The following is a 12,145-nucleotide window of genomic DNA, read 5'->3' on the forward strand; positions in this document are numbered from 1 at the left end:
ATTTTCATTAACTTCATTACAGTACAACTTCAAGTGCTTCTTAGGTTCTCTGATGTAGAACCAGAAAGTTTTATTTTTGGAACTAAACATACTGCTGACGAAAGAGGCAATAAGTATCAGTGCTGATTTTTGTTTCTTAACAGCAAAATACTAACCTGAAGGATTTCTGATCTGGTTAGCAAGTACAGTATAGATCTGTTTGTGTAAGTTGCAGCCTCAGGTAGCATTCTGTAGCTGTGTATATAAGGTGTTATGAAATATATAGTCCCTGGGACTTTGTCTGTTAATAGAACTGTGAAACCTTGCTTTTGTGCCAAATACAACATTTTTATATATTTGTGGTGCTGATTTGTATATTAGTTGGCTTCTTAATCTGCAGTGAGTCTTTCAGATATGCAAGTCTCATGATGAAGGCTGTGGGCTGGGACCTAACATCTGTACTAAGTTGCAGCTTTTTCACACAGCTTGTGTGACTTCTGTTATGTTATGTAATTTCCCCAAATTTCCCCATGCTCCTGTTCCTCACTTGCAAAATGAGGACTGCCACACTTCGTGTTGACAAGAATGGAGATGTTTACATGCTGTATGTTCAGTAGAATATAACTTCCAACTACTTGGCATTTAGCTGTCGGGGTTTTTTTGTAATTGGGGCATTGTCTCATAACTTCAAGGGATTAGTGAAAATGCTAGGAGCACAGAGAATCAGTGGTGAGGAGGGAGAGCCAGTTAATGCCTGTGGTGTATAGAGAGCAAAGTACATGCCATTCTGTGTGGTTTTTGGAGGACCTGCTTTTCAATATTTTTTCAACATGCCTTTGCCTGGGCATCTGTATGTGCAACCTAATATAGCGTAGTAAGGCTTTCATCACCCACTTCTATTCCATCAGTGTATTCCTTGTCTTCATAGATTATGATCATAGAATTCACATACAGTCTTGAGTTGTCTAGACTCTCCCAATGCTTGCAACTTGACGCATTGCAGTACTGCAGGTATTTTTCAGGAATTTGCCATGTGGTTTGATGCTGGTAATTAGTCCTTGTCAACAGAACTTTCTCTGCCATACAACAGCGGATCAAAGCTATGGAAGAGTTTGTTTGGTTCCAGTGAAAGATCTGCATTCACTACTATTTATAGAAGGTCTCAAACTGTAATTGTGTCAAAATTAGTCTGGTTGAGAACCAATCTCAGAGTTTCTTTTGCTTCTTTGTATCTTGAATTAAGTAGTATGTGAAACAAGTTATTCTAGGACTTGAGAGAACTTGAGAGCTTTTCTTGCGTTACAGGAATGCTGCTAGTGGTTGCCCCTGATAACACTTCTCCTGTGCTGCCTAGAATGATGCTTTTTTTTTTCCTTTTAGGACACAACTATTTATTCTGGCATCTGGTTTAAGAGTACATTCTAAAAATGATTACTTTGTTGCTGGACTTCAGTATCTACTTCCAGAAAGTCTTTCCAGATTCTCGCATAACCACTAGTTTAGGGCATGTGGGCTCATCAGCTAACAAGTTGTCAAACTGCAGTAGCTGGAAGTGGTCAGGATGAATCTAGGGGAGAATTAACTTCAGAACAATATGGCTGATTTAACCATGACCACATCAGTGTCCTTTGGCAATACAGTCCTTTTTGTTCAAGTCTCCAATAGAAATAGGTTGTTCTTTTAAAAGTTACAACCTATTTTCTTTTTAGATCCAGGTTAATTTGCTAGTCTATTTACATAATTGGTATATAAATCCTGTATTAATAGAGCACACACAATTTCCAGGGTTTGGCAATACCTAATATATACATTTACTAGGCATGGTGAATCATTCAAGACAAAATGCCTCCATACTTCACGTGCTGCTTTCAAAGGCCACTTACTTTAACTGCTGTTGAGTTTCGATGGAGTTTAGGCTTCATAATCATCTAATTAATTTTTTAATATGTCAGTTAGACATGCATTTTTAGCTACTGCTTTTTCTTTTTTCTAAAACATTGAAATTTTACTTCACATAGCTAGGTTCTGCATAATACATAGCTAGGTTCTGTTTTGTTATTTGCTGTAGGGAATCAGAGAACCTTCAGAAAATTTCTAAATCAGGTCAGTTGATATCTGCTTGCAATGCCTCAATCCCTGAATTTGCTGCTGCTCCATTTCCAATTGAATGGCAAGTCAGTGAAGTCTGAAGAGACAGAGGGAGAGAAGGAGGAAACTGGGGCAAATGTTGTTCTGTGTTGGGGGATATAACTATTTTTGATCCTGAAAGGGTTAGAATGTCAGTTCTGTGACAGGTGAGGAGGAAAACAGTCTTGTCGATGGCATTACAAACACACTTTTCTCCCCTTTTTTAATTCACTGTTGACAAGATTTCTTTAAAAATGTGAAGTGTCATATACAATTGGAAGATCTCATAGGCGGAAGAATATGAGCAATTCAGCTATTCTGTTAGATCTGACTACTTGTGTTGTTAGTGCTGAACTACTAGAAAACTTTATAGAGCCATAAAACACGAACTCTACAATCTCTAATGCATGCAGTGATAAAGAAAATGTTAAAAAAGAAATAAGCTTTAATTCAAAGAAGGAAAAGAATGTATAAAGTATGAGCAAATTGAAATAAATATTTAGGCGGCACCTGTTTTCAACTAACTGCATCATATTAATGAATTTGTTTGGTGACTACTTGCATGGAGTAATCTTACCTTTAGAGAAGACTGTGAAGGCTTTAGTAAAACCTGCTCAGAAAAGCGAACAGCTATTACAATCTATCTTTGATAGCTATGGGGGATAGGGTTTGGGTTTTTTTGTGTGTGTGCACGCGCACTCAATCTTTTGTTTGATTTTTACCAACTTAAGGTTTAACTGTGAGCATTAATGCAATTGCTAGTTTTTAATGTATTTTTTTCCTTTGCAGTGCCCACTGGTTTTTGGCTGTCATCTGTTTTCCTGGTTTAGAAAAACCTAAATATGAACCAAATCCCCACTATCATGAAAACGCTACAGCACAGATAAAATCTTCCTCTTCAGATGGAGAGAGCAACACACCATCTCCTTTGCCAAATGAGTTAGATGCACAAAACTCGCCTTCGAAGTCCACAGCAAAGAAGACGTTGACCAAAAAGTATAATACAGCTTTAATTGACCCAAACACTGAAACAGAGGACAGTGAGTCTTCATGTTGTAGAAGAAGTCCTTGCAGGGGAAAAAGTGTTTTCAAAAAACTAAATCAAGTAGACAGTGATGTGGAAGAACCTAACACTGTGGAATCAGCATGCCATAAACTTGACCATAGGACTTCGGATGAAAATGGTATACAGGGTGAATTCACAACTGCTAGCCAATCTATGGGTATGTAATTGTAAAAATATGCATATTTAAATGAAAAATTTGGAGATTTCACATCTGTTACTACTTTTGCAATTGTGTAAACTTCATGCTTTGAAAGTTTAGTATGTGGCTGAAGTTTGAGTGCTTGTGATACAAGTAATTTATAGCCATTGCATATAAAATGTTTTTGTGGCTGTTGACATAACTCTCATGGCATAAGGTTGGAGATAGAACACTGTTTTCCCAAATCAGATGAATTTTTCAGTTGTGTGACCTTTTTTCCACACAAAATCATTTTGTACATATTACTTTGCATCACTTAAGACTGTAATTGTTAAGGAAAGAATAGCAGTTGACCATGGATCTTCATAATGTATGTGCATGGGGGAGCTGAATTAAGATTGTGAAAGCAACCTTAATTCCAGTGTTTTCTAGCATTTGAGGTTTTGCTTCAACACCATTAAATTCTTTAATGTCTTGATAGAAGGGATGTAAAAAGACTGAGAAGAAAGTAGTAATTAAAAAAAATTCTCTCACATGACCTCCATGTTACATTCTCCATGCATCACTGCTGTGGATGCTGATTTCAGTGATCTGGAACAGTGTTTGTACCAAAGCGAACAAAGGAGCTGACATACTTTTAAAGGCAGATGAAGGACTTAGGAAAAGATTGTTTTCTCTGCTCACTGCAAGGTTTGGATCCGCTTGAGGCATAGAGTACAAAACATCTGGTCATGCAAAAACTTTTACTTAGTCACCGATAGTATTCCTACTGACTTAATTTACACAGTAAGTAATTGCATAGTTTATAGTACAAGATCTGAAAAGATTATCAATCATATGGTCTAATCGTATACTGCAGGCCATTACAACTTTAATATCTTTGTGGGTATAAACACTCTCCTACTTTCTAATCTAAATTTATTCATTTATGATAACATTGTCACTTCTAGAAGGTCTTGGCAGGGGGGATTGGGGGTGTGTGCAGATCTGCTCGTTTGAATTGATTTTTCATTTTATGTGTGATTGTTACTGTTTATGATATTGCTGGTGTATGTTATGGTCTCATATGTCTTGGATGCTGCTGCTGTTACTTGTCTGTAATTAGTTGGAACGTACTTTATGACATATATTTTTGCTACGATTACATTTCTTTTGGTTTTTTTATGGCTGCATTGTATTGGTGGCTGATGGTCATTCTGTTGCTACTAAAACACTCAGACTCTCTTGCTCAGCTATTGCAGATGATGCACCCTTTCATTAATGCAGACATTCTTACAGGTCACAGTCCTGGTTTAGGGGTGAGATTCAGTTTGAGATTGACACTAAGCGTATATTTAGGCAGCTAAATTTGAATGCGCTATGTATCTAAACTTCCATTTCAACCAGATGGAAGATGGGGATGTAGGCCATTGGGTTTTCTGCCCAGCCTTCAGCTGTTGCTCCAGAAGCGTGTGGGTCTTGAGTCTTGACTCTGTCAAATCCATACGTATGTCCTTGATATCCTAGGATATCTCAAAAGACAGCAGGTGCCTTTGATAGTATAGTCAATGAAACCAAGAGACCTCCTCTTCTTACCCTAAAGCAGACATAGAGTAGCTGTTCAGTTGAGTAGCTCTCTGCTCTGATTATGGTCTCTGCTTAATATTGTGAGACCCTAGATGCCTACTATACATGGGAGCCTAAACTTAGATGTCTTGATCTCAGACTAAATCCTGGTGTTGGACTTGTAAATCAGTAGGAATTGATACCTAAGTAACTTTGAAGAAATCATCCAAAATATATATATTTTTAATTACTTAACTAATCCCTTTTATTGGTCAATTCTTGTATAAGATGTGATTCTTCTTGATATCAATTTTTATTTTTTAGGAATCTGTCAGCAATAAGCATATGGCCTACTTCTTGTGCTAAGGTCTTTTCAAAGATACTGAGTAAGACTAATTTCCAATTTTGTCCCTGTGGAACTCCACTGGTAACCTCTTTCCAAAGTGTTACTTCAACTTCTCTGTTGAAGTATTCTCAAATGCAGGTCTTCTCCATTTTTTCCATTAGCTAGTTCATTGCCCTATTTACTGTTCTTAGAGAAATCCTGGTTTTCTTTAATAAGTAATATGTCCTCCAGTGACACCATAACCAACACATTTATTTATGTGATTGTTTAGATATATTATATAGCCCTGTTCTAGGAAAAGTTTTCTTATGAAGATTTCAAGTTTTGCTGGCATGAGTTATTAATTTTTCACATATTTCCACATAGTTTATTATTTTTCCCCTCAAAATCTGTTCTGAAGTCTTGCATGGTAATATAGTAAGACTAGTGAGCCTGTAGCTGTCTGTATCTGCTTCTTTCACAGGTATACCATAACATTCATTATTCTTTATTTCTTCTGATGCTGTTTCCCAAGTGACTAAATATGTAGAGGGGGTAGGGCGTGAATTTACACATACTCTTTTTATGTAGCAAACAGTGAAGTTCTAAGCTGCTGCTCCCAGGAGAGCTGATCCTGCATTCTACCCTCCCTACCAGTGTGTTCCCAAGCTGCTTTTTCCCTTTTACCAGCACAAGTCTTCATATAATTGCACAGAAAATCTGATCAAGGAACTGATTCAAGTTAAAAAAATAATAAGCTTGTGACTGACTTTCTCAGTCTGGTCCACTGTTTGTGGATGTATTTGGTGTCATGGAAGGTACCAGCTAGGGATGGGGATAAGCAGTTATATTAGGGACCAAATGAGACTGCCCCTTTTGGTAGCAGTACCAATGTATACTCTTATAAAGGCTTCATGGAACTACAGGGTAATTTCATGGTGGGTTTTAGTCTAGGTCTTTAGAATTTTTTTCAAAGAATAAGGAACAGTTTCTGCTGTGTTACTTAGAAGAAACTTTTTGCTTTTGTTCATATGCATGAATAAAATACGTCAGCTGTATCACAGTTATTGTGAGCAATCTTGAGCAAATCTAAGGTATTTAAAGCTAGTTTGGTCTTCAATGATGACATAGTATTTGATGTTTAAAAATCTGTGATTGATACAGATGGATTGCACAAAATCAGGCTAAACTATAGTGAAGACTCAGCTGATGGCAGTAAACTAAATGAAGATGAGCTTATAGATTTTTCTGAAGACCAAGATAACCAGGTAAAGAATTTAGCAATTTTATTTGGGAAATGTGAACTGTTGTGTTGTATTTTGAATGGGCTGCTTAAAAGCTGTATACACATTGTAAATATGCATTGTCTAAAACTAGTTATCTTTACAAGTGTCAATTCCAAAGCACTGGTTACCTACAAAAATTTGCAAATTAGCTGACAGGAGAGGAAGGTACATTCATTCATTAAACTGTTTAATAGGAAACTGCTGTACTGATCCTGCATTTAATTTTGTGAGTCTCTTGCATAGCAACAATATTACACACTGATTTTAGTGGAAACTCTGAAAGTCAACACATTTCTATCTTCCATCTGCCCCACCCCCATGTTTATCTGCCAGACCCAAGAACAAGTTACTCTTCTTTCAGCTGCATTTCCTGGACATAAACAGACACGTTTATAAGTAGGTGCTATTCTGCTGTTTTGTTTCATCGGTGCTTCTCCTAATCAAATTTAAACAACATGGATTTATGGACAAGTAGTGTCCTTGTTCTAATTGGAAGACATTTAGATTTTAGAGCTGTTGAAAGACTGGCCATTAAAATGTCCTTTACTGACTCACTACTGGGTATGAGGGCATTATTTCATAGCCTTGTTGCTTCTACAGTGTAAGTTTAATGTGAGCAAGCTAGGAGTTACACATTTACTCTTCCTAATTGGCCTTCCTGTTCATGTTCCAGGTGTATGACTCCAAGTTGTCTGAAATAAAGAATCTGAGGCTATCAGATACACAGTCTAGGAATTACCTATTTTTCACCTTTGATTCCAGAACAAACAATTATTTTCCAAAGTCTGTAGCTATTTGTAATGGCTTCCAAATAGTATGTATATGTGTACACACATATAAAAGCTCCAGTTTATGTTGAAACCTAACTATGCTTTTCATACAGCCTCAACCCACCTCTCCTGTCATGCCACTTGCCCAAACATTCTGTGCTTCTCGCCTGATGGAAGTGCCTTTTTTTCTGTTTTGTAGCAGTTAGAGTTCCCTGAAAAGTAGTAGAGTGTTTCCAATCTGAAGTACGTGGCATGAAGGCAGGGAAGAAAGCACATGGCCAGCTGTGTTCCTTGAGAGGAGGAAAAGATGCCAAGTTCCCTAGTTGCAGTGTAGCTTAGAACTTAACTCGGACTGAAGCTGTCACTGATATCTTCTAGAATGCACAAAGCAAGTAGAAATTATAGACCATGACAGGCTGAGTGCACCTTCACATTTGCCAAAAATGGAGTTGAGGCTGCAACAGAAACAAGCGTATTAGGAACTAGGCAGTAGTTTCTAAAACGACAGCATCTTCATGGCATAGCATGAGGATTTAGGATTCTGCATGTAAGTGAAGTGTACATAATTCTCACCAAAAATTTCACAAATCATGCTGATACGGGGGTTCCCATTTTTGGAAGGCATCTTTTTCCCTATAACGCAATGGTCTGTGGTAATAATAGTGAACTCAGTAGAAGGGTAAGAAATCATGGATCATTGGGTTACTTTTAGATACAAGAACTTAGTGATTTTGTTCATAAAACTTCCATATCCTTCATAGCAATCAATATTGAAATCAAAAGGTCAAAGGATATTCCCAGGCTTGTGGCATGACTGGTTTTGCAACCCGTGATATATAATATCATGGCAGTTTAATTTCCCTTGCCCTAAGAACCAAGTTGGTGCATGCTGGAGCAATGCTGAGTTCATTGCAGATTTTGTCTTCTTTCATCTAGAAGATAACATACATGAAACCACCAAGCAAGTTTCTGGTAATCATTAGCAAGGGGAACTATTGGTAATTTAGATTATAACCAGATAGTAGAGATGCACCTCTTTTAAGCCAGCAATGCTTTGAAAATGTCAGTTGCAGCTTTTTTGTAGTTTCAGCGGTTGTTAAATAAATGGCACCGTTCACTCCATGTCGTTCCAGCATGGATTTGAGAAATCATGTGACTAAAAGTTGGTAATGCAAACTTTACAAACAATGAATGGTTTCAGATTAAAGCTACCACTTCTTTATTAAACTTATGTTATTGGTCTTGACTAAAAATGGTAAGTATAGCAATAATTTCTTTTGCATCTGTTTGAAAAACAATATTAGCTTTTAAGCACCTGTAAACATGTTGCTTCTGTAGGAAGACAGTAGTGATGATGGTGGCCTTTTAGATGATAACTGTAATTCAGAAATGGGACAATGGCACCTGAAGCCTACTATCTGCAAACAGTAAGTATTAAAACAGTTAAAATGGAAATTTCATAAAAGTTTATGAAATTTAAAAGACGGTAATTATGGGAAATGGTCATACATCAGTCTTCAAACAATTTAATCGGCATATTATTAGTGTTTGAGAGAGAATTTTACACTTTGTAGTATCATCATCTTCAGTGAGCAGAAAATTTAATGAGTGAAACTACAAGTGAAATAATAGCTTTTTGGGTTTCTGTTAAGCCTGTGTGCTGCTTCAGGCAATTGAAGATTGTTTCTTCAAATAATGCTGTTCTTTGATATCTTGCACTTAGATTCCTACAAAAAGAAGGTGCAGAAGCATGTTTAAATGTATCCTTCTATATTAAAAAAAAAAAAAGAATAATGTCTTTAAATGGAAATAATTAACTTCCACCACTCAAATTAGTACAGGAAAATGGGAATAATTTTTAACTGCCCCCATTTCTTATCTAAATGTGTTCTAGCTATTTCTCTTTATTGTCTCTTTCTGTTCTTAGTATTATTCTTTTTTCTCTAATAAGAATGTTCCACAATACTAAGTTCGGTTACTTTTTTTTTTGTTTACTTTTTTACCTGTTTTGGATTTTAAAACTCTTAAAATGTATTTTTTGATGTTTGAAACCCAGAAATTATTTATTAATAATCATTGACTGCAGTTGCTTGCATTTTGGTGTGACAGAAATGCATGATTCCAAATCTGGAAATACTGTTACTAGTATTGCTGCCGTCACAATTTCATTTGTATTTTTTTGCAATTTATTTGTCCATTTTTATATTTCCTTCTTTGTGAATATAATGGTTACTAGAAAGGTAAAGGCTTTCACAACACGTTCTTATGGTGCAGGATAAAATTATATATTTATATATGATATGGAATGTGTATGAATTGTTCTTAATACGTTTTCATGAAGGGGTAAAAATCCATCAATACATTTTCATGAAGGGGTAAAAATCCATCTGTGTTGTGAGTTTTAAGCATATTTATGAGCTTCTGATTATAGCTCGGCTAAATTTGTCCCATTCTGATGATGGATTATCTGTACCTAATACTTTCCACCAGACGTCATTTTAATCCAAACATGAAGTGTCATAAGATCTTTGACATTTAAGTATCAAAAGTCATTAAGGGCACTTAAATACTTTACTATTAGCATATTTTTAAATTACTTCTATACGAAAAAGAAAATTCCCTTGAAAAGACTTGCACTTCTTTCCTCCCCTTCCCCCCCCGCCTCCCCGCCCCCAAGTACTGGATTGTGCATTTTTAAAGAACATTGCTTATATAAATAATAATCTTCTTTTATCAGAAATTAAAACAAGTACAAGTAGAAGCAAACATCATTCAATTGATTATATGCTTATGCCTAAAAAATTGCATACATGTAAAATAATTTATAAATGTAAACAAACCTATACATAAATGCATGCAGATATTTTGTCTGAGTTTACTGTTTGCAGTTTCTATAAAGGACGCCTTGTCTGAATGCATGTGTGTTATCATTAGAAAAGAGAAAGCAGAGCTTTGTGAAAAGTAATTTGCATCCTATTTATCCCTCAAAATACATCTTGCATCTAATGTTGAGATTCTGAACTCTGGTATGAGTTAGCTTTGATGTATAAATCCAGCTGTTGCATATAAGGCAGCTGATATGATTGTTATGTTTATACCTGCTGCAAAGGTAGTATCCTCTAGATCAAGCGATGGGATGTAAGCATCTGTAGTGTGCAAGAGAGTGTTCAAGGAGACTTGGTTCTCTAGAAAATGTTTGTTTATGGATACGTTATTTTTCTAAAGTGTATCAAATAGAGTATGGGTGTGTTTTGTGGGTAACTATCAGGTAGATTTCAGATTCGTTAGCTGGGATCACTTCTAAAATACGCATACCTATAGTGTCGCCTTAGGTACTGTGGGCTGTCCCATCTGTCCTCCAGCTGCTACTTCAGAAGGATGTTTATGGGTTCTATGCCTTACTTGATAGTCTCTTGCCAGTGTCCCAGATACCTTGTGCGTCTAAAAGGGGGCGTTTTAGGCAACTAGATTTTGCCTGTACCAAATGCTTTCAGTCTGACAGTACTATATTTTCTAAGTGCATTGCGAAGTTCTCTGTACTTAGTGTATGGTTAAATCTAAAGATAAGTTTGCATTTAGCTATCCCAGTTAGGGCATCACAGCAGCTCTGGCAAAACTTTATGGTATTGATCTAGTTTTGTTCAAGGTCATCCCACAAATTACTTCATAGCTGGCTAGCTGTGTAACGTTGTGTTTTCCAAACTGCTGTAAAATATTCTGTACTTAAAAATTGTGTTTTCTCTTAGACCCTGCATTTTGCTTATGGACTCACTGAGAGGCCCTTCCCGGTCAAATGTTGTGAAAACCCTACGGGAGTAAGTTTCATATCTGTTTTTTGGGTTTTGTTGGTTTGTGGGGGCTTGGGGGTTTTTTTGGCAAAATTCTGCAGGCAAAAAAAAGTTTCAATTTGCATGGTCTTTTATCATAGATATTTAGAGGTGGAATGGGAAGTCAGGAAAGGCAACAAAAGAAGCTTTTCCAAAGATGTCATGAAAGGTTCCAACCCAAAAGTGCCACAACAGAACAACTTCAGTGATTGTGGAGTGTACATACTGCAGTATGTGGAGAGCTTTTTTGAGGTATGTATACCTGTTTGTGTAACTATTTTTTTGGGTCTCCTCCAGCAATCAAATATGAGCTATTAAAATTATTACAATAATAAAAAGCTCTCTAGTGTAGCTTTTATATGTATTCATTAGATTATGCATTATAAACTAATTTAAACATTAACATAATAATTCTCTTTGGAAAATAAACTAATTATCGTTATTAGTTGCACATATGTATCAGAAATCAGAAGCCATAGAATTTTCTGAGAGAATGTTAAGAAAATATATTTAGGGTCTTCCTTTATGTTCTTATAGCGCATACCCTTTAAAATTATCCGGTAAGAAACAGAGTGCAAATTTGAGTTCAAAATCTAAACTAAAGATGTGGTACAAAGCTTGTTCTTTTTTCCCTGAAAATGTGACTGCGAATAAATTCATTAATATGATACAGCTAGTTGTTTTTTTAACTTGCATTGAAACATGTAAGTGGAATCATTACAGCTAAATGCCAAATCTTGATTCCATTGAAGACATTGGTAAAAATGTTACTTACTGTAATTGTCTTGGTCTTCAAGTTACAGCTCCTTTCACAAGTAGAGGCATTAGCACCTTCAGGTCTAGGTTGGGAGGAGAAATGATGGTCAAGTGAGATGTTGCCTGCATAGGACACTAACTCCGTTTACAGTCCATAGTACTTCAGAGCACCGTTCCTAAACTCTCCTGTAAGTCAGCTGTTCTGAGAAAGCTGGTGGTTTCTTCTCCATTCCTCCACCCTCCCCTCATTCATATGAGAGCAGCAAGGCTTTAGCATAGTGCATTCATGCAAATCAAAGCCCCAAGCTTTTGATTTACCAATGAG

General features: G+C 36.3%; 2 protein-coding genes across 2 annotated transcripts in view; both read left to right on the forward strand.

Annotated features, from left to right (window-relative positions):
• LOC104083316 (sentrin-specific protease 6-like) overlaps positions 1 to 3,478 on the forward strand; it is a 50,521-nt gene extending 47,043 nt beyond the window's left edge. Inside the window, 2 exon segments of the mRNA XM_009586755.1 lie at positions 2,896 to 2,944; positions 2,946 to 3,478. Of these exon segments, the coding sequence (XP_009585050.1) occupies positions 2,896 to 2,944; positions 2,946 to 2,993 (97 nt within the window). The 3' untranslated portion in view covers positions 2,994 to 3,478.
• Positions 3,039 to 11,316, forward strand: LOC104083317 (sentrin-specific protease 6-like; the record flags this gene model as incomplete). The annotated part of the gene is made up of 5 exons (XM_009586757.1): positions 3,039 to 3,329; positions 6,346 to 6,449; positions 8,576 to 8,664; positions 10,984 to 11,052; positions 11,166 to 11,316. Coding segments are annotated over exons 1-5 (417 nt in total), but the record flags the coding sequence as incomplete, so codon positions are not given.
• Positions 11,317 to 12,145: the final 829 nt, after the last annotated feature.

This window comes from Fulmarus glacialis, unplaced genomic scaffold (assembly GCF_000690835.1).
Source record: "Fulmarus glacialis isolate BGI_N327 unplaced genomic scaffold, ASM69083v1 scaffold39401, whole genome shotgun sequence".
NCBI classification, from domain to species: domain Eukaryota; kingdom Metazoa; phylum Chordata; class Aves; order Procellariiformes; family Procellariidae; genus Fulmarus; species Fulmarus glacialis.